The sequence below is a fragment of the Hirundo rustica genome, chromosome Z (genome assembly GCF_015227805.2).
Source record: "Hirundo rustica isolate bHirRus1 chromosome Z, bHirRus1.pri.v3, whole genome shotgun sequence".
Taxonomy (NCBI): Eukaryota; Metazoa; Chordata; class Aves; order Passeriformes; family Hirundinidae; genus Hirundo; species Hirundo rustica.
Window position 1 is genome coordinate 20,618,228 of NC_053488.1, and position 19,767 is coordinate 20,637,994.

The following is a 19,767-nucleotide window of genomic DNA, read 5'->3' on the forward strand; positions in this document are numbered from 1 at the left end:
GCTCTCCCTTGCTAGCTGCCCAGCTGGCTCCCAGCACTCAGGGCTTGGCACTCCCCCCTGGGCTCCATGCAACACCCACGGGCAAACCCAGTACAGAACAAGGATGGACAAATGCCTGACAGCCCACTACTAGCTTTCCAGTTATCCTCGAGCATGTCAGCCTCATCTTGCATGATCCATGCGGTCCTCACTATTTCATTTCTGTCGTCATCTATGAAGATTTGGCCCGTGGAGGCAGTGATGGAGTCTGCAGTCTGTGAAGGGATGGGATGAGACAGTGATGGGATGGGGCTGTCCCTCTTAGGAACCCAGTTTGTCAGTGGGAAAGGCTGCTTGTGGGTGATGTTTCCCAGCCTCTTGTCCTGCTGGGACCTTGAACAGGCATGGGATATGCAGGGTGTGGTGGCATAAGTCCAGCTGAACTGGACATCAGAGGAAGGGCTGGGATACTCCAAGAACATCTCACTGGAGACTAGAGGAGCTCTGAGAATATGAGAGGGAGGCTGGGAAAGGAGAAGCACCTGAAAAGCTCTAGTTGACAGCTGAAGCTGGGCTGGCTCTTCTGGTTCAAGTGTGTCACCTGCAGTGTTGATGCCCAGACCTTGTTCATGGTGGTAGCAGCCAGTGAAGTTGCCTTCTCCGCTCACAGCCAAGATGGTTACATTGGAGCCGAGGTCAGTGACCCACTGCCTGGTCAGGGTGTAGTGCAGTGGACAGGACTCAGCACTGGTGCCACAGCACAGCCTGGGTGGGGCAGGGTGGCAGGAGTGGGTAACCCTCTGAACCAAGTAGGGCAAGCTGGACCAGCTGCAGGTCCCTCATCTACACAAGGGGTTATACTGCTGAATTTCATAAGCTCAGCTGTGGGGTGGGGAGGCAGAACACATCTGGGAGTGTGCCCTGCTTCCAAGCCAGCCCCAGGAAGGGCTGAGAACATAACTAAGGAGTTCCTCCACTCTCTCAGGATGGCAGTCTGTGGTTGACAAGGCTACAGCTGGAACAGAGCCATGAAGAGAGGCGGAAGAGCAGAGCACAATGTGTGGTCCTGACCAGAGGACCACGCAGAAATGATGGAGGGGATGGGAGCTATGTATCTTCACTCATCAGGGAAGTTATGGCTTCCAAATCAAATTTACTCTTTTGTAATCTCTGTTGAGTGGGGGCGGGGGGCTACCAGGTTTCAGTACACCCAAACCCACCAACCATGCAGTCCCTTAATTGACCTGGGAATTCCCTGCCTCTGTCTGCTTAGGTGGCTTAACAGCTGCACTGAGAGAGATGTTGGGCACCAATATGTTCAGTGTTGAGACATTTGTAAACGGTCAACAGGAGCATTCCCCACAGAAATGGTTATGTAGGACAGTGTTCCACATGTGGTTAAGAAATATAAGTGCTGGAGGACCCCTGCAGTTGAAACTTCTTCTCCATTCTAACAGTGACTATCTGTTTGAAGGGATTTGGTCCTTACGCAAGCATCACCCTGTGCCAAGATCCTTATAAATTTGTTTTTCAGGATTTTGTTTTGTTTTGTTTTTTTTAACACTGTATGTGTGAACAGCTGTGCCATACAGACATGTCCATGTGATTTCAGGTGCCTCCTGCCTCCACCAGCTCCCCCTGCCCCTGGAGGCATTCACAGTGTGTGAATGACCCTGATCACATCTTGTCTTGCAGCAGAAACAGTGGGTTTTCCTGCAATGGGGCTGGAGGAGAAGCTCTGCTCATGTTTGCCTTGCTGATGAGGCCATGCTAGAAGAAAACAAAGGGTGCTGGGTTTGCAGACCAACACCGTGAGCAGGTTTGTAGCTGAATAAAACCCAGAGCTGAGGGAAGCTGAATGTCCATGGAGAAACACCCCCATCCCTAACCACTCCCAGATGCCTGCAGGCACCCCTGGAACACCAGGTCCTATCATACGTCACCCTAAATCCCAGGTATGCCAGGGATGCATTGCAGCCCAGCTGGGTGCACTCATGTAGGGACTGGCCTTGGAAATAGCTCTGCCAGCTCATGCCTGCCATGTTTCTCACCAGCAGTGTGGCTACCTGCTGGGGTTTTGCAAGATGCTCCAACTGTGGTCAGCACTGCTGCCTTGCTGAAGTATCCTGGGAATGCTGCACAGCCTTGGGAGAGTCCTGCCCTGCAGAAATGTTGGCATGAAGGCAATAATGAGGTCAGGAGGATGCATGCAGTGAGGGTGAAGGCTTAGCAGGGTGCCTCACTGCTGAGCAAGTCATGCCTCACATGAGAGCAGAGTCCTGTGGTCCCTCTGCCTCTCGCTTTCCCAGTTCTCAGCCTCCTCTAAAAGCACTGTAAAAGGCGGTGCAGATACATAAATACATAGCAGAGGGCTGGTGTAAAGGCATTCTGGTCAAAAATGCTTTAAGGGAACTTAAAAAGCTGGAGAAATGCCAGTGAGGCATTGAGAAGGGAAGAGCAGCACTGCTCTAGAAGCGGAAGATGAACACCAGGGAGAAAGACATGAGAAACAAACCACATGTGAGTTTGCAACAAGGCAGGCAAAAAAAAGAGCAGGCAAACTTGCTAAAGCCACAGGTGCTGTTAGCAGAAAGCTAACAGCTTTTTGCTAACAGCACCTGTTAGAAAAATTCTCCCACCCACAGCATTTGTGGCAGAAAAGCCAGGGGAGCAATGGGGTTGGGAGCCCCAGCAGCTCAGTCCTACTTTTAAGTTCACCAAATCCCAGGCAGTACACCAGCTCAGAGCATGCAGCACTGTCCTGTGTTATTTTGAGACTCAAATACAAGGACTAAGTTTCAGATTCAGACCCAGAGCTGATTTCCAGGAAATCATTTGCTTTGGCTTAGAGGGGTGTCTAAGGAAGCACAGGCACTGCCTGTTTTGGTTGGTCACATAGTCCACTGGGCAGAGATTTGAGTGGTATTTGCTGTCATTAGCTTTCCAGTAAATCACACATTTCCTAGGAAGAGTAATAGGCTGGGTGTACTCCAGCTACTGGCCCTGTGTGGCTGGTACAGAGCAACCCTTGGCACTTTACAGGAATGTGGATGCAGCCAAGGTCCATCACCTGCCTGCTTAAAGGCCATGTCAGAGCCAGAACCTCTGGGTTTCCAGTCAGGTTTTTGGGATACAGAAGGCCTCCCCAGCTCACCTTCCCATCACATTCACCATGTTTTCAGTAGGAAAAATTGAGTGCTGGTCACAGTTAGTGTCAGAGGGTTGCTTTGGGGATGCACCAGTCCTGTTTGGGCTGGAAAATGGGCCAGTCCCTTCTCAGAATAATGGAATGAGGGTTTCATCCCACACCCACCCTCTCTACGGTGTTTTAGCACAGCTTTTCCAGGATATATCCACAGACTGCACAAGGTTATGTTTAAATATCTTTAATTTTATTTGGCATTTTTTGACACATCTTCCCCCAGAGCTGGAAACATCAAGGCATGCTGGCACACACGGATCCTGCTTGGGGGACTCCTGTATCCCAAGCACAGCCAGAAGAAGATGCTTCTCCCCGCTTTCAGCCCATTCGAGTGAAGGTGTTGCGGCCGGTCCTGTGGGGAAGCAGTAGCCCATTGGTGCCCAGCCAGCAGGAGGGTAAGGATCCCAGATGGACTGGGGCTTCCTTGGCTCACCTGGTGGCTTTCCAGTCATCTGGCTCCAAGTCAACTTTCTCCCGCAGCAGCCAGGAGGTGTGCAGGACCTCCTTCCCATCAGCCCCATTGAAGCACTGGCCCACAAAGACAGCTGTGGAGTCTAAAGCAGTGGTGGCAGTTAGCATCCCAACAGAACACCAGCTGATTTTGGAGCTTCACAGGCATCAGCTGGCTTAATGCTCATGGAGCCTGAGTGGATCCCGATATTTGCAGGGAAATGCTGTGTGGCAGAGGTGTTGTCAAAGCAACCCTTTGTTCTGCCTCACCCACACCTTGTTTTGGGAGGTGTACTGCTGTCTGCAGACACCATCCAGACTGGGGAGTGACCAGGGAAGGAGAGACACGAGACAGCAGAGAGAACAGAGGGATCAGGACGGGCATTGGGACCTGCCTGAGCTCCCCTCTCCATCCCACCACCCCATCCAACAACAGCCATCATGCAACTACAGACCTGAGAACTTCTTCCAGTTGACAGTGAAGCCGAAGGTGCACTGTCCATTCTCATCCAGGTGCTGGGAGCCAATCAGTGGGGATGGCTGGATGGGTTTCTTGGTGCTTGACACGGCGGTGTAGTACTCGCCAAAGAAGGTTCCATCATTGTCTACCTTGAACACTTGCATCTTGGAGCCCAGATCGTTCTTCCACAAGCCAGTCAGGTTGCATGGCTGCAGATAAGCAGCCGTGTCCCTGGGGGCTGCCTGTACACAGCCCATACAGGCTGAGCCCCCTGCCCACAACCCCAACACCCACGGGGTGCTGGCACTCACCTTGATATCCCTTTCACCTTTCCCCATGTAGCTCGGATACCACCTGCTTTTGTCTGCCTTTTCCTCTTTCTCGCTGGCCTTTTTCTCCCCAGGGTGCTCACTTCCCTGGCAGAGGAGCTTGGAAAAGAGCAAAAACACAGGTCAGGCTGTGGATGGTGTCACTGCAGAGTGTTTCTGGAGTCCTGAGAGTGCTCGAGCATTCCTTTTCAAAACACATGATTCATAAAGTTGATGCTATCTCAGCTACATCAAGAGGGCCAAAAGCTAGGGTAAGCCAAGCAAAGGGGAGAGCTGAAGAGGAAAAGTGAAAGGTTGGAGCCCTGGATGGCAGGAACGTGGGTGGGACCCCTGCTGTAGCCCTGGCAGGTGAGCTGTGGGAATCCAGGGCACATCTGCCCGTGTTTGTGGGTACCTGTGCTTTGCTCAGCACACATGTAGCACAACAGGGAAGCTCACTGGGATGGCCATAGCCCTCAGGTCCACAGGGAACTCCGTCTCAGCCAGAGCCCTGCACATCACATCTGCAGTTCTAAGTGCTGCCTGTTCTCTCCCACACTGCACCGTCCGAGACAGGGGCAAGTCACCCACTGGGGTAGGGTCCCCATGCGACCTCTGCCCCAATTTCCTTCCAACCTCCCTTCCTGGGAGGGAACTGGGGCATTTTCACATGTATGGCCCCTGCACCAGAGAGGGAATCTCCATGCACATCCCTCCCGGGCACACGGACAACCCTGGAGCATCGCTTCCCTCACCTCCGTCGGCAGGAGGTCCCGTCTGGATACCCGCTGGAGCAAGGAGGGGATCCTCTTGTTTCCGAGTATTCCCCCCGCAGATAGGTCTTCCACGCGCGTCCCACCCCTAACAAGCGCTACAGCTCCCATATCAAGTTCCCCCCCTCCAGCGAGTCTGCCACTCGTATCGTCCCCCGAACACCGGGATCCCCAGGCGTGCTCCCATGCAGACTTTCCTGGAGCTGAGTTTCCCAGGCGTGTCTCCCCGCAGGAGCTCCCACCTGGAAACCTGCGGCTGCCGCGGCCACGGACACCCCCACAGGCAGGGCGAGAGCGGAGAGGACGCGGCGGCTCATCGGGATGCAGCTCGGGATGCAGCTCGGGGTGCAGCGGCGGCAACGAATCACGCCGTGACAGTGATTCACAGACTTTTATTCTTCGGTTCCGCCACTGTTTCCGGGAAAGCCTCGGGAGGTATCTGAGGGAAGGACTGGTACTGGGACAAGGAAGCAAAAGGAGAGAGGGACGGGGACAGGTGTGGGAACAGGGACAGGAGTTAGAACAGCGATGGGGACAGGGATGTAGACAGGACGTAGACAGGATGTAGACAGGACGAGTCTGTACGTTGTGGTGCGATGGGAACGGGAACTGGGGTGGGGGCAGGGCAAGGATGAGGGATGGGGGATTTGCACGTGCATGGGGACGGGAACAGAGACAGGGATGGGGGCAGGGCAGGGATGGCGGATTGGAGGCAGGGATGGGGGTAGGTATGGGGACTGGGACAGGATGGACACAGAGTTGGGATGGGCAAAACAATTGGGATGCAGGAGGGGTTGCGTGGGGCTGCCCACTGACATCACCCATCCTGGGGGTCTTTAGCCCCACGTCTATTGGTGGAGGGCTAGGTCTACGTTTCCATCCTGCCCTGCAGGAGCTCCTGTGTCCCAAAGCACCCTCTGGTCACTGCAGGGCATGGACAGAAGGACAGAGAGTCATGAGGGCTGGGCAAGGTAAGTGTGCAGGTACAGCAGGTGATCTGCAGTGGGTCCAAGGAATTGGAAGATGAAGGAAGCAAACCCGCCCCAACAGCAATAGGAAAACTTCTAAGTACGGCATTGCAGGCTGGAGGTGAGCAGCCCAGGTTGCACATACGAGGCAAAAGGATAAAGCAAGTGAAAGGTTAGTAAAAGGGCAGGAACACATAGGGCGAGGGACAGGATGTGGGATAGATAGGACAGACGATGAACAGACTGTGATGCAGAGAGGGTGGTGCCCCCAGTGCTGATTTCTTGTAAACTCTACAGTTTTACTTTCAGTTTCCTTATTAAGCAAGCACAATGCTTGGATCATTCTCTGTCCTGTTGACTGCCTTAGGAGAAACCAGAAACCCTAAGATTTGCAGCTGTGGGGGTAATGAAAGGACAGAAATTAAGTCTTGTGTCCTGGGCCAACATGGTTCTCAGTGACCTCGTGTGCCCCACTGTGCAGGGCTCCCAGCCTCACCCTCCACTTTAGCTGGGGTCCCAATGCATTAGCCTGACAGACCACTCAGACAAGTCTTTGGGTGCTTATGGTGCTGGTGGCAGCCACAGTGGGTGTTTTGGAAGAGGAAGCGGGAGAATGAGCCCAGCACGACCAGGGCAGTGCCAAGGATCAATGGGGATGAACTGAGGGCTCTGCACAGAATGCAGGCAGGAGGACGAGAGTGCAAGGATGAGGATGCAGGGTGACTTTTGACTAAAAAGCTGGAGCACCAGGCACATCAACCTGTTGTGCTCAGTCAGTACAAGCATACCCTGGAGCGTCTCAGATGTGTGTATGTGGGGTGCAGCCCCAGAGCCCAGGAGGGAATGAGGGGAAAGAGAGAAGGCTGAGGAAGGCTGGCGAAGGACAGGCATGCTGTCAGAGGAAGAGGATGGCAGACAGGCCCTGACACTTTCTTGGGGCACTGTGTGCTTTCTGCCCCAAAGTCCCTGCCCCATCCGGCAGTCTCTTGCCCCAGCAGCCCTGCAGTCCCCAGGGAGCATTGCCCTTAACACCCTTTGCACCTCTCCCTGCCCACACAGCTTCTCCTTGTGGTCAGGAGCAGGGGCTGGGAGCTGTGAATCATGGATTAAGTAACTAGTGAGTTGGAAACTTCATGAGCTGCTGAAATTATGGATTAATGAGTCTAATGTTAGACCGGTGCAAAGGGTATTTGGCCTGTTTGATTTGTTTCCTTTCCTAAGGTGCTGATAAAATAAAGTTTAATGTTCAGAGAACATCCTGTGAATATGAACATCAGAAAGGATCCATATCCTGTTCCACCCTCCGGCTGATCAGGTGCCAAGGATCAGTGGGGATGAGCTGACAGCCAGTCAGTGGAAAGTACATGTACACCTGCATACTGTACAACAGGTACACCTTCAGTATCTGTCTTTAGCCACCCAGGCTGCCCAGTAGCTCCCCATGGAGTCCCAGGTCTCTCTCCTGATGCCCCCAGCATCCAGCCTGGATTCTGGACCACTCCAACACCCCAGACTTCCCTCGGTGAGGGCTGGCATCCAGCTCTCCCCCAACACGTGCATGCAGCACCAAGACTGCCAAACACAGCAGTAGCTGGAAATGGAGTTTTATGGGAAGATGGGGCAGAGAGGGGTGCAGAGACACCAGATGAGGCCAGGCGAGAGTGCTGGCTTGCCTGCACACAGCTTTTCCCCCTACCCTCAGCTGTGGGGTATCCTGCTGCCCCACACTGTGGATGCTGCCTGCAGCCTCCCAGCACAGGGCCCCTTTGAATGTCCCAAATGGGTGCACAAGCAAGAAGGCACCTGCTGAGGCATGAAGCCATGATCAGGAAGCAGAATTACCCAGCTACTGTCCCCCAACCCCACCTTTCCACCTGCAAAGCCCCTCCAAAACACTTTCCTGTTGTCCCCCTGCCAGCACCTTGCTCTCCCTGTGGCTGCAGAGTGGCTGCTTGTATATCAGAGACACAAGGGACATAGCTCTTTGCTGTGTGGGGAAAGATTTGGCTCCATGTGTGAGGACAGCAAGTGTGGGAATGGGGAGCCCCACCAGCAGGTTGCTGGGAGGCACTGGGAAGAAGCAGGGCAAGGTGAGGCTGTGTTTCCTTGCCAGGAGCCCAGCTCGGGACTGGGACAGTGGGGAGGCTTGGGGAGGCAGAAGGACAGCAGGGTGCAGGCAGCACTGGTCCCTGTTCCCATCACTTGATGAAGGTGAAGATGGAAGTGCCGACCCTGCAGGGAAGATGTGTCAGCTAGGTGGAAGGGAGGGCTGTGGGGAGAGAAGGCAGGGGCAGAGCTCACCTGGGGGCTTTCCAGGTGTCCTTGTGCGACAGGACCTCTTCCCGCAGGAGCCACGTGGACTCCAGTGTCTCCTTCCCACAGTGATCCACAAAGCACTGGCAAAGGCAATGGTGGAGTCTGGAAAGGCTCAAGAGAGGCAGAGTGGGGTGAGAGCCTGCACCGCAAGATAGGGAAGCCTGGGCCACCTGATCCTGGAGACAGACAGACAGACAGACAGACAGACAAACACCAGAAGCTACATGCCCTGGACAGAGTGAGGGCCTTCCCTGCCAGACTGGCCAGATGGACCGCTTCCATATTATGATGGATTGGCACAGTTTTGTTTTCTGGTTATAGGGAAAGGTGAGATGTTTTTCCCTGCCAGGACTGCGGAGTGGTTTTAGCGGGGGAGGACAGGGACCTATCAGAACTCTAGCCAAGATATTGGCAGCTAGTTTGACCAATAAGGATGCCAATGCGACTTTGGAAAGGACATTTAAAACTCCAGCCTTCAGCAGATGGCTCTCTTGCTTCCGAATCAGCCACGGGGTAACATCATGGGCGGCCAGGCCGGGCCCGGGTCAGGCCCTGCTCCCTCTCTGGGCGGCCGGGCCGGGCTCAGCCGGGCCTCTGAGGGCCGCTGCCCGCACAGGGAGAGCCTGGGCCGGCTGAGCCCCTTTCCCTGCCTGCTGTCCAGGGAGAGGGGCGGCTGCGGTTCGGCAGTGCTGGCCACGTGCTCAGGACTGTGGCAGAAGGGGCCAAAACACGGCCCAGCTTAATCGCCGCTGGCAGCAGAGAAAGAAAGCTTCATAACAACTCTGAGCCAGGCTGCCCTGGATGAGACCGAGGGGTGGAAAAATGGACATCTGCCAACTTCCTCCATCAGCACAGCTTTGTATTTTCTTCAGCCCTGCAGCCCCGGGCCTGTACGTGGCCCTTGCAGGCCTGGGTGGATTTAACCCTTTCCTGGCAACATGGAGCTTCTAAAGAACAACTTTTCCTTGAGAGAAAGAGGAAAGAAAACAGAGGGCACATAAAACAGACACTGCATGAAGTCAGTGGGTTAGAAGTGAAAGAACTGAAAATATTGGAATAGGATTGAAGAAGTGGACATTTTTAACTGGACTTCTCTGGGGTAAACTATGGAGAAATGGACTGTTCTTTGTAGCATCTTAGTGTTGTTGGGGAGAATACTAATTCTAATCAATTGATGTAATTGAGATTTAACTGAGAACTTTAAAGCCCCCGCTCCTGGGTTAAAGGAGGTCTCAGCCTTTGAGACAAAGATGATCTTAGACTAGAAGAAGTATTTGGAAATAGTACCCCAGATACACTGAGAGGCCTTGCTGATAGAACATCACAGTCTGCAAAAACTCCGGGTGGTAGCAGATGTGTACCATTTAAAAGCCGCTGGACTATTTTGCTTGTAGCAAGCATCCCCATGAAAACCCTAGAGAAACTCTTCTCCTAAAGTAATGAGTGATTATGTCTAAATAGTGAAACTGACTGAAAATCACAAGTTGTATCTTTCTGTGTTGTTTAATAAGAAAGTTAATAGTTTGTAAGGGGAGAGAAGAGTGTTTTAAATTGTCAGTCAGTTTTAGTTTAAGTTTTCTTTTTCTAATTTTTTAAATTCTTTTAGTGTGTGTTAATAAAAGTATTTTTGTTCATTTTTAAGCTTAAGCCTGTTTTGCTTTTTCTCCTAATCTCTCCCTCCCACAGAAAAATAATAAATACTAAAACCTCTACATTAATTGATGTTTCTGCCTGGTTTCATTAAATTAAGACCATTACACATATGAACCCAACAGAGATTTCGGCATCAGCCCTGCCATGCCCCTTGGACAGACAGATGGACACCTCCATCATCTCTTCCAGACAATCCTGAAACCCGCCACAGACAGACCACTCTCCCACCACCACTTCCCATGGCAGGAATGTGTGTGTGTGGCCCCACTGTGCCCACAGCTAGGGTACCTCTGGGTGCTGCGGACAGGGGGATCCCCGCTCCCAGCATGGGCAGGGGATCACAGTCACTGCTGTACCTGAGAACTGCCACTGCACAGTGAAACCAAACGTGGGGTGTTTCTTGGCACTGGGATGCTGCTGGATCCCTTGCAAGGGTGACTCCAAGATCTGCTTGTTGGTAGCTGCCACTACAGTGTGGTAGAAGCCTGAGAAGGTCCCAGCTGTGTTCATGGCCAAGATGGTCATATTGGAGCCCAGCTCATTTCTCAACAGGCCCTTCAGGTCACACTGGGTCATGTGGGTAGCTTGGGCAGTGCTGAGCCACAGTTCCCTCTCCACCCGCCACCCCAGCTTCCCTAAGCAGTGGGATGTGTGTCCAATAGCAGGACTCCTTTGTGTGGCAACGGAGACCAATGCATGGGCACCAGCTGGACAGCACTTCTCCCTCCTTGGGCAGGGCATGGCAGAGCTGGGAATACTCCAGCCTATACCTCCCTATTTCAGAGGCAGATGACCCACAGAGCCCCCAGGGACAGCACAGCCAGAGCTGGCAGCCTCCTTGGTCACGGACACTGCACCGTGGAGTGGCACGGCATGGCAGGACATGGCAGGACACAAGATGAACAGACAAACTCTGTGTGCTGGGGTGTCACAGGACAGCACAGCATGGCATGGTAAAAACCTGCAACCCTGTCAGCCCTGCACACCGTGTCCCAGGGGTGGCACAGCATGGCACAGGACGGCACAGCACCGCAGGCTGTGGCACAGCACAGCATGGAGCAGCACAGCACGGCAAGGCAAGGCATAGCGCCAGAAAGCACTGAAGGAGCAGGCAGCCCCTTGGCCATTCCCAGTCCACCACAGGGATGGCACTGCCAGGGCGTGCAGCCCCTCAGCCCCTCAGCCTGCACCCGGGACAGCATGGCTCGGCTCGGCTCGGCCAGACTCTGCCACAGAGCTGCCTTTATCTCCTGGATGCAGCATCACAGGGCACGAGCAGGGCCAGGGCGAGCAGCAGCAGCAGCAGCAGCAGCAGCCCGGGGTTCCCACGGTGGCAGTGGCTGCGCGGTGCCCAGGCTCTGCCTGCGGTGCTGCCAGCACCCGCCCAGCCCCTTTTATAGCAGAGGGGGCTGTGGCCGGGCAGCGGCTGCCAAAACCGGGCCTCCTGCCAAAGGACACCCCGTGGGAGACGGGCAACCAGCCACTGCTCCAGGCTCGATGGGCTCCTGTTCCCCTGGGGCAGCTGGGGGTCCCAAGGACCATGGCTGTGTGGAGAGTCTGCATAGGAGGACTCTGCCGTGGAGGGTGACAGCAGGGGACATGCATCAGGCCTCGGGTATGGTGACAGAAGGGACCGTAGCGGGGGTATTGGGGATGTGTGTGCTAAGCCAAGACATTGTCCAGAAAAATTGGATTTGTTACCTGGTGCATAACAAGGCAGTAATTGTACACCTCAAGGGAGACATTGATAATTTATTTTAGTTCCACAAACCTGGGTCCTCAGTGTTATTCCAAAGATCAAGCATACCAACCAGCAAAACATTTTGCTATTTACACATTTTAGCAAACAAAAGCATTAATGTTCATTGGCTACAAGTTATTTAGTTCTCTTTTTAAATACTATTCTCTCTCCTATTGGTTAAGAATTCTCCTGCATCTGATGCTAATTAACCTGTAGGCTCAGCCTTTCTCTTCTCTTGAGCTGGTGGGTTCCTTGACTCAGTGGGCCATTGTTAGGGGTTAAGTTTGGTTTTGATTTTTTTTTCTTTCCCTATAGAATTTCCCCCCCCCCCATAAGTTGCTAAGAGACTAAATACTGATGCTTAAAGGGTACTTGACCCACACAAAAGAAGTGGGAGTGTGGTAGATCACTTAGTTTGGGGGGGAGGGAAATGCTCAGGGGCTCCCAGGAGCTGGGGGTGGTTTCTTCCGCTCTCGGTTTCTGAGAGGACGGTCGGGCGACTGCTGCGTGAGGAGTCCACTGTTAACGGAGGGTCCGGTCCTGAGAATTCTATCATCTGCCAGAGCGCCCAAGAATTCGGAGTTCTTCGCCTGCTCTGCTGGAGCTGGGTCAGCCCGGGTCCAGCCGCCGCGGCTTCTCCGGCACTGCTCACTTCGCCCGCCGGGACACCCCCTGCCTGCCGGGACACCCCATTGTTTCCAGCGCCGAGTTTCCACCGTTTTGGTTTGGTGCTCTGGGGATCCCAAGAGATCAGACTGTCCGGGACTCGTGAGACAAAGCCCCTCGGGGTTCTTGGTTCTGTTTATTATTATTATAATTGCTGTTGTTGTTTGTTTGTCCTGTTATATTTACAAGTAAAGGACTGTTATTCCTTTCCTCATAGCTCTGACTGAAAAGCCTTTTTACTCTTCTAAATTATAATAACTCGGAGGGAAGGGATTGGAATTCCCCATTCCTAGAGAGGCCCCGCCTCTCCCTAGCAGATACCTGTCTTTTCAAACCAAGACAGCCATAAGTCACGATCTGCCCCTGCCAGAATTTACCTTCTACCCAGTCAGAGCTGATTCAGCGCTGAGTTTTTGCTGATCCAGTTGTCTTTATTAGTTTTTTCTGATCTTGGGGGTTTTGCCAAATGTCTGTAAATTCTGCACTCTTTGTGTCCACTACCAGTGGTATATTGTTCATCCCAAGTTTTGTAACTTCCACCCAGGTCTGAGATCATTGAAGCCCATCAAGACCTAAACCTTTACAAGGCAGTTCTACCAAGTAATATCTCTTTCTAACACCTGGACATAGCTTAGAGCTTGTTTGCTGCTGTTTCACAGACTAAATCTCCTTTCCTGTTGATTACGCTTGAAAGCATTAAAAAATCAATCAAAGAACAAACCTTTTAAAGAAATATTTTACTTTTCCCGCATTTTGCAACAGTAAGACAGGAGACTGCGAGTATTTGCAGCAAAGCTTTATTGGGAGAAGCAGGTGGTGCTGCAGGAGCAGGGGCCACAGCCCTGGCGCTGCTGCTGGCCCGGGAGCCCCCCGCTGCTACCCTCACACCTATGACTGCAGACGGGTGAAGATGTTGGTGCCGACCCTGCGGGGACGAGGAGGAAATGTAAGGGAGGGATGTGGCAGTGTCCAAACACGCACCCAGCTCTGTATCCCCCCACCATATTTGCCCCTTGGCAGGACCCCAGGGGATGGTATTTTTCCTGTGTCTTACCCATGCACAAAACAATCAAGTGAACCTTGCCATAGAGCTTTGTTAAGTAGTGCTTTTAAAACAGATATTAGAACTGCTTTTGCCAACACCTGTAAGAGTGGCTCTGCAAGCAACCTAAACCCCTCATCTGTGACATCCCCAGCCCCTCGGGGGTGCACAGGGGCCCTGTGCAGGGCAGGGACAGGGTGCTCACCTGGTGGCTTTCCAGTCACTTTTGATGCTCTCCACACGTGATCTCAGCAGCCACATGGTCTTCAAAACCTCCTTTCCATCATCATCCACAAAGCACTGGCCCGTGAAAACAGTGATGGAGTCTGCAGGGACAGGACAGGAGGAGGAGGGGAGCATTGCCAAGGTGACCGGTCAGTAGCTGCTCCAGCAGAGGGGACAGTAGACCCCTGCTGTCCCTGGCCTCCAGGACAGTGGGGATGGGGAAAGCAGGCAGGAAGGCTCAGAGGGCTGGGGGTGTCACACGGAGATGGGCAGACAGTGCAGGCTTCAGCCCCTGCTGCCTCTCCTGCACCTCGGGATTGGGAGCTGACAGCAACCAAGGAGCTCCAGGGAAAAGGATGGGGGAGCCTCAGAGAAGGGAGAGGGAGAGCAGTGAGGATAGTGCAGGGGAAAACAGGGAACCAGCAAGGACACTGCAGGGAGTGCAGAAAAACTTCAAGAGCAAAACAGGGAGGGCAGGGGAGGTCCACGGATACCATAAGGAGGCTGAGAAAGAAGTACCTGAAAAGCTCCAGTTGACGGTGAAGCCGAAGGTGGGCTGGCCCTTCTGGTTAGGGCCCCTCTGCTGGGCCCCCTGCAGTGGCGACACCTTGATCTCGTTGGAGGTGGCTGTCACAGCCGTGTGGTAGGAGCCAGCGAAGCCACCATTTGCGTTCACGGTCGTGATGGTCATGTTGGAGCCCAGGTCATTGACCCACGTCCCAGTCAGGGAGCACTGGAGAGCAGGGAATTCAGCACGGCTGCCTGCAGCCACAGGCCCCTGCCCACCCCACCCTGTGCATCCTGCCCTGACAGTACCTTTTTCACAGAGAGGCCCTGAGCCCCCAGGGCCAGGAAGAGCACGAGGAGGAAGGGAGTTGCTTGCACCATCTCTGCAGCAGGCAGACAGCTGATGTACCTGGGGATGTGCTCCTTGCAGGTCTCTGCTGGTGCTCCTGGTCCCTCTCCCTTTTATTGCTGCTACGGCTGTGGTTGGCAACAACAAAAGGGCATTGTGCAATCTGGGTGTTTCCAAACCTGCGGTTCCCAGCTATACGAGGGGGTAATTGCAGCAAACATTCCCAGAAATGAGCACTGAAAGTGTCCATCCTCACTCCCCTGGCACCCTGCAGGGAGGCCGTGGCTCCTGCTGATCGGTGATTGCCAGGAAATAGTAGACAGGGAAAACCCCTCTCCGGAGCTGTTGTCCATTCTGTCACCCATTTGCCACATCAATTCTGTGCCCAGGTCTTGAGGATCCTTAACCCCGGTGCCCTCAGGACTGGCTGCAGTATACGCCTCACCCTGCTCTTCCTCACCCAGGTATGCTCATGAAAACCCACCCACCACTCAGATTCTTTTGGGACTCGGCTTCACGGCTCCCCCTCTGCCCAGCCCGGTACTGATGGGTCTAACAAAGGTCTGACAGTTCGTGCCAAGCTGTTGGTTTTACAAACGGCTTTGTGTTGGAAGGAAATTATTTAGTTAATGAAAAGCAAACATTCACTGAATATCTGGGACATCGGATTTTAATAGTGATGAAAGTATTTACACAGGGATTCTAAGACAGCTCTAAGAAGATAATTTCATAATTCCCCTTATACTTGTTGTTGGCCAGGGAGGCTGAAGTGAATGGATTCAGTCCAGAGTTTCTCACCCATTTCTAAATGGTTTTCAAGGCAGTCTCCTAAAATACATGTTTTAGTTCCCCCAGCCATCGTAGCAAAAGCTGTTGGAACCTATTCACCAGAAAATAATACTTTTTGTAAATGGGGGACAAGGTAGCTCTTTGCAAAGTCTCAAAAATAAACAATATCCTTTTGTATTTTTCTCAGTCTTTGCTTTCTCGTAAATTTGACATTTGAGCCCTCGTTTCTCTCTGACAGTAAAATTCGTTGCTATCCAGGTTGGAGAGTATCGTATTTCTGCTGCTGGCATCTCCACACACCCTCTCCTCCCTGCAGGAGCCCTGAAGCCCTCTTGCACCCTGCCTGGAAGAGATCCCTGTCAAGAAAGCTGGCTGCTCACTGGACATTCCCGCCCCGGTGTTTGCTGCCCCAGAAATCAACTGCATAATAATGTGTGTTTTCCCATATTGCTGCCATTTGCTCTGACTGGTTTTTGGCAAGCAGGTGCTGCCCAGAGCATTGCCAATGTTTGAGATAACAAATAAGGTTAATCTGGGAAGGTTGCAGGGTGCAGGAGGGGCAGACGTCATGACTTCTCCATCACCCCATCACCATGGTTCAGGGAGCTCCTGCTGGAACCCTGTGGATGGACGCCACAAAGTCTCCATGCTGCTGACGGCAGCCCGCAGCTCATTCACAGATGTAGGTTTGTTTAGCATCACACAAACAATATCCTTTATTTGTTCACGTAATCTTTATTTTTCCTGTATTTAATAATCCCCATGGCTTATCTAGCAGGTTCAGGGGCCAGTTCAGTGCTCAAGCAAGCAGATTTCTTGACTGGACTCAGCTGAGCACTGAGGTGTCTCCATGGGGTTTGTGTTCTCCAAAGATCAGAGAGCAAGATGGCTTGGAGCTGGCAATCGTCTGCATGACTAAATTGTGCAATGCCATACCTGAGTCCTGGCACAGCAGGAAGTGGGGGCAACCAGCAGGCATGGAAGAAATCCAAAGCAGGAAACACTGAAGAAGTTAAAAATCAGCAGGGCTGTGGCTTAAAGTATGTTCAGGGTGTTGCAAAAAATAAGGGTTGGTGAATAATAATAAGGAACAGTTAATGAACAATTTAACTTGCTGCTCAAACTGGGGTTGGGTCAGCCTTGAAAAACAGTGGTGCAGGCAAAATATCTGTGACCGGGGACTGTCCTTTCAGCCCTCAGATACATCCATGCAGAAGCTGACGAAAGCTGAACCTGCCAGATACAAGACTTATTAAGGTGATACAGCCCAAAGTGAAAGATAAATCAGAAATATCCTTTTATACAGACTGAACTCCAATCTTTGGAAAGGCACATTGCCCGGAGTTAAGGAACAGTGTTCATGCGTCAAAGTGATACCAGTCCAGCCAGAAGCTGTGCGGGCTTCAGTGCCTGCTCTTGCTCCTTGCCAGCTGGATTGGGACATCACTACTCTTGTTGGAAGCTGCCAACAGAAGGCAAATGGAGGTGGGAACCCCAGGTGTTACTCACTGATGTCCTGGTACCCCTGTCCCACCAACCTTGCCACAGTTACCCTAAGGGACTACATCTCCATCCCTTTCCATCATCTGTGGGCTTTGCCATGTGAGGACAACACCAGCTGCTCTGGGGGTGCTGCATCCAGGGCAACCTGTCCTTCCTGGATATTGTTATTTCTCTACTCATGTGGCTTCAGGAACACTCCCCTGGAGAGAGAAGAAAAGGCCATTTGTTACCCACTGACAGCCCTGGGCCACCAGAGTGATTCCCTACCTGCACAAGCTGTCAAGACAGACAAGTGGGGGAAGAATGCTCACAACAAGTAGCGTAGGCTACTTTCCATCCCAGTCCTAAAGGCTGCTAAAGACTTAGGGAACACTAAGCTATAAAGTGGACAGAAAGAGCTTATAGCCCTTGCTGTGGTGTCCTCAGGGCCCTCCTGCCCTTCACTGTGATAATCAGAGGTGCCCTGCCCTACCTGTGGTGCTCACAGAGCTCTGCCACCCTCCCTGTTATGTTCTTTATGCTCTTTTTCTGTCTGGTGCCATCCGAGATCAGGTATCTCCCTGTCCCTACCCTGCACAGGTCCCCCATACATCCCCAGAGAGGACTGAGCTATCCTACCCCATGGGTGTCCCCACACATGCAGGACCCATGCTTAGGGAGGCTGCTTAGGGAGGCTGGAGCAGGAGCTGTGACTCAGCACTGACCAAGGCATCCGACAAAATTCACAGTTCCCTGCACTGTCTTTCCGGGAACACAACAGGAAGGGCAGTAGACCTCCCTAATGCTCACACCCTCCCCCCGCCCCAGGTTGGTGGGTTGATGCAACCTTTAATTGCTGTCTTGGCACAGAAAAGAGGAAAAGGAAGCAATGTGCCCAGCCCTGGGCAGAAGGGCACAGGGTTTGTTTTAGGGCCAGCCACTGGCACAGCTGCTCCCCACAGAGGCATTTTCTGGCTCTTTGCCTTACTGTGCCTTGCAGGCAGCAGAGAAGAAAACGAGGGTCAGGTCCTTCCTGCTTTACCTCTGGGTAGGGAGGCACATCCTGCTCCCTCCAGCAAAACTCCGCAAAGAACCAGCCAGGATCTGTCCCCTCCCTGCCTCCCTAGCCCTTCAGCCTAGTCCAGGACGATAAAGGGGAACTGCAAGAGTTCCCTCTTCCAGTTTGGTCCTGTGCCAAAGTAGACACTAAAGAAGAATGAGAGTAGACAGCTGGACAGATTTATTAAGAACTGAAGTGATTTATCCCCTTAAATGTGCTCCACTGCCTGCCCCCGATGCCAGCAGGGAGGGGGGCCATGGTACCAGACCAGGACCTGCTTCTTGGGCTCAGATTGTCACCGTCCAGGGAGCCGGGTCTCCCCTGGGGATTGTATCTGCCACAGGCCCTCCTGGGGCAGAGCCAGTCAGTATGTGCAGTGTCAGGCCAGGACAACTACAGCATCCATGTGCCTGAGTGCACCAGTCCAATATCCTCACGCACACATTCACCCACACCTTGCTTTCCCTGCAGGACAGGTTGTGGGGTCTGAAACCTGATCTCCCCGCTTTGACCTAAACCTAAGACTCCTCCCCTAAAATACCCGATAGAACCCACGACCCTGCCCCTACTCCCCCTCTTTGTCTTCACCCCTCTTCACTTTCACTCCTTCCCTGGCTTGGGATATGGGGGAATAAATGGATTCTCATGCTTACAACGAAGACTTGTCTTGTCTGTTTCCCTGCCGGTGATTGTAACCTCTCTGGACAGGATGCACTGTTGCCACACAACGCAACAAATGGTGGATGAATGCGGGCAACCAGTGAGGACAACAGGACCTGCACCCCATAAGTCACCTCTTCGGGACCGCCATAAAAACATGGGGGTAAAAAGCTTATGGGGAGGGAAACTCCCAAGAAGGAGACTGGTTCTCTGGGACTGAGAGATGAACTAACATCTTCCATCACAAGTCTTTTCATTCTTCATGGGAACGAGTTTTTAAGAGCTACAAGCAGCTAGTCTGCCTGCAAAAAGGACCATGCTGGGGACTCTTACCATCTCTCCTGACATGTTTGCTGCAACTTATGAAAGATAAAGCCCTAGTGGCTACCTGTGGACAATTATGGATGATTTGCATGCAGAGTGTCAGTGCCCTAGATCCGTGGTCCTCTCTCCTGTGAACTTCCAAGTTTTTCAGCTTCTGTGAAGCTGCCTGTATCTTTCCTTACCCTTTCTTCTTAAGAGGGCAGCAAGGAGTGAAAACTGCCAGGATGACACAGAGTTGCTACATTTCTCCGTCACCCTGTGCCCCTCTCCACCCCTATCCCCCTTTCCCTGAAGGCAGGACAAGGTCGGAAACCATCCAGAAGTGATACAGGTGCACTACCATCCTCCCGCCGTCCTGTGTCCTCCTTCGCCCCTGTCTTTCCATATCCTCTATTCCCTGCCTGGGAAGGCAGTGGCTGTGTCGTCCCAGGCGCTCCTTGTAAAAAATGGCGCTTACCGAGGGGTTTTGAGATCTCCTATTTCCCGCCAAAATCTTTCTCTTCCAGTCCTGTGCCTGCCTTTCCCCTGCCTACCTACCCCTTCCTGCTGCGCGGCTGCAGCTGTCCTGCCCCAGGCCCGCACAGCAGTGGAGGTGAGGTGGGGCTGCCCGAGAGTGCCAGGCCCTGCTGTCCCCTGCAGCTGTCCCCAGCAGAGGAGGTGAGGTGGGGCTGCCCGAGAGTGCCAGGCCCTGCTGTGCCCAGCAGCTGTCTCCAGCAGAGGAGGTGAGGTGGGGCTGCCAGAGAGCGCCAGGCCCTGCTGTGCCCTGCAGCCGGCGTGGCAGAGGAGGTGTGTAGGAGGTGTGGCAGAGCCGCA

The 19,767-nt window shown here is 53.0% G+C and overlaps 2 protein-coding genes and 1 pseudogene across 2 annotated transcripts; all 3 read right to left on the reverse strand.

Annotated features, from left to right (window-relative positions):
• Nucleotides 1-3,358: 3,358 nt before the first annotated feature.
• Nucleotides 3,359-5,616, reverse strand: LOC120765501 (avidin-like). Its single transcript, XM_040090420.2, has 5 exons — nt 5,415-5,616; nt 4,403-4,519; nt 4,087-4,300; nt 3,615-3,735; nt 3,359-3,533 (listed from the first exon to the last, which is right to left on the reverse strand). Exons 1-5 carry the CDS (start codon nt 5,487-5,489, stop codon nt 3,500-3,502), a joined length of 561 nt encoding a protein of 186 aa, XP_039946354.1. The 5' UTR covers nt 5,490-5,616; the 3' UTR covers nt 3,359-3,499.
• Nucleotides 5,617-8,338: 2,722 nt separating this feature from the next.
• On the reverse strand, nt 8,339-10,685 carry LOC120765279 (avidin-like; annotated as a pseudogene).
• A 2,612-nt stretch (nt 10,686-13,297) lies between these two features.
• LOC120765483 (avidin-like) lies at nt 13,298-14,717 on the reverse strand. Its single transcript, XM_040090393.1, has 4 exons — nt 14,600-14,717; nt 14,303-14,516; nt 13,764-13,884; nt 13,298-13,441 (listed from the first exon to the last, which is right to left on the reverse strand). Exons 1-4 carry the CDS (start codon nt 14,669-14,671, stop codon nt 13,405-13,407), a joined length of 444 nt encoding a protein of 147 aa, XP_039946327.1. The 5' UTR covers nt 14,672-14,717; the 3' UTR covers nt 13,298-13,404.
• Nucleotides 14,718-19,767: the final 5,050 nt, after the last annotated feature.

Excerpts from the sequence above, each read along its gene's own strand:
- LOC120765483 (XM_040090393.1), bottom strand. The coding sequence starts at position 14,671 with ATGGTGCAAGCAACTCCCTTCCTCCTCGTGCTCTTCCTGGCCCTGGGG. Across the intron at positions 13,885-14,302 it reads CGTCAACTGGAGCTTTTCAG|ACTCCATCACTGTTTTCACG; the intron begins GTACTTCTTTCT and ends CTGTCCCTGCAG. Across the intron at positions 13,442-13,763 it reads AGTGACTGGAAAGCCACCAG|GGTCGGCACCAACATCTTCA; the intron begins GTGAGCACCCTG and ends TCGTCCCCGCAG.
- LOC120765501 (XM_040090420.2), bottom strand. The coding sequence starts at position 5,489 with ATGAGCCGCCGCGTCCTCTCCGCTCTCGCCCTGCCTGTGGGGGTGTCC. Across the intron at positions 4,301-4,402 it reads AAGGTGAAAGGGATATCAAG|CCATGCAACCTGACTGGCTT; the intron begins GTGAGTGCCAGC and ends GCTTATCTGCAG. Across the intron at positions 3,736-4,086 it reads CAACTGGAAGAAGTTCTCAG|ACTCCACAGCTGTCTTTGTG; the intron begins GTCTGTAGTTGC and ends CCACTGCTTTAG.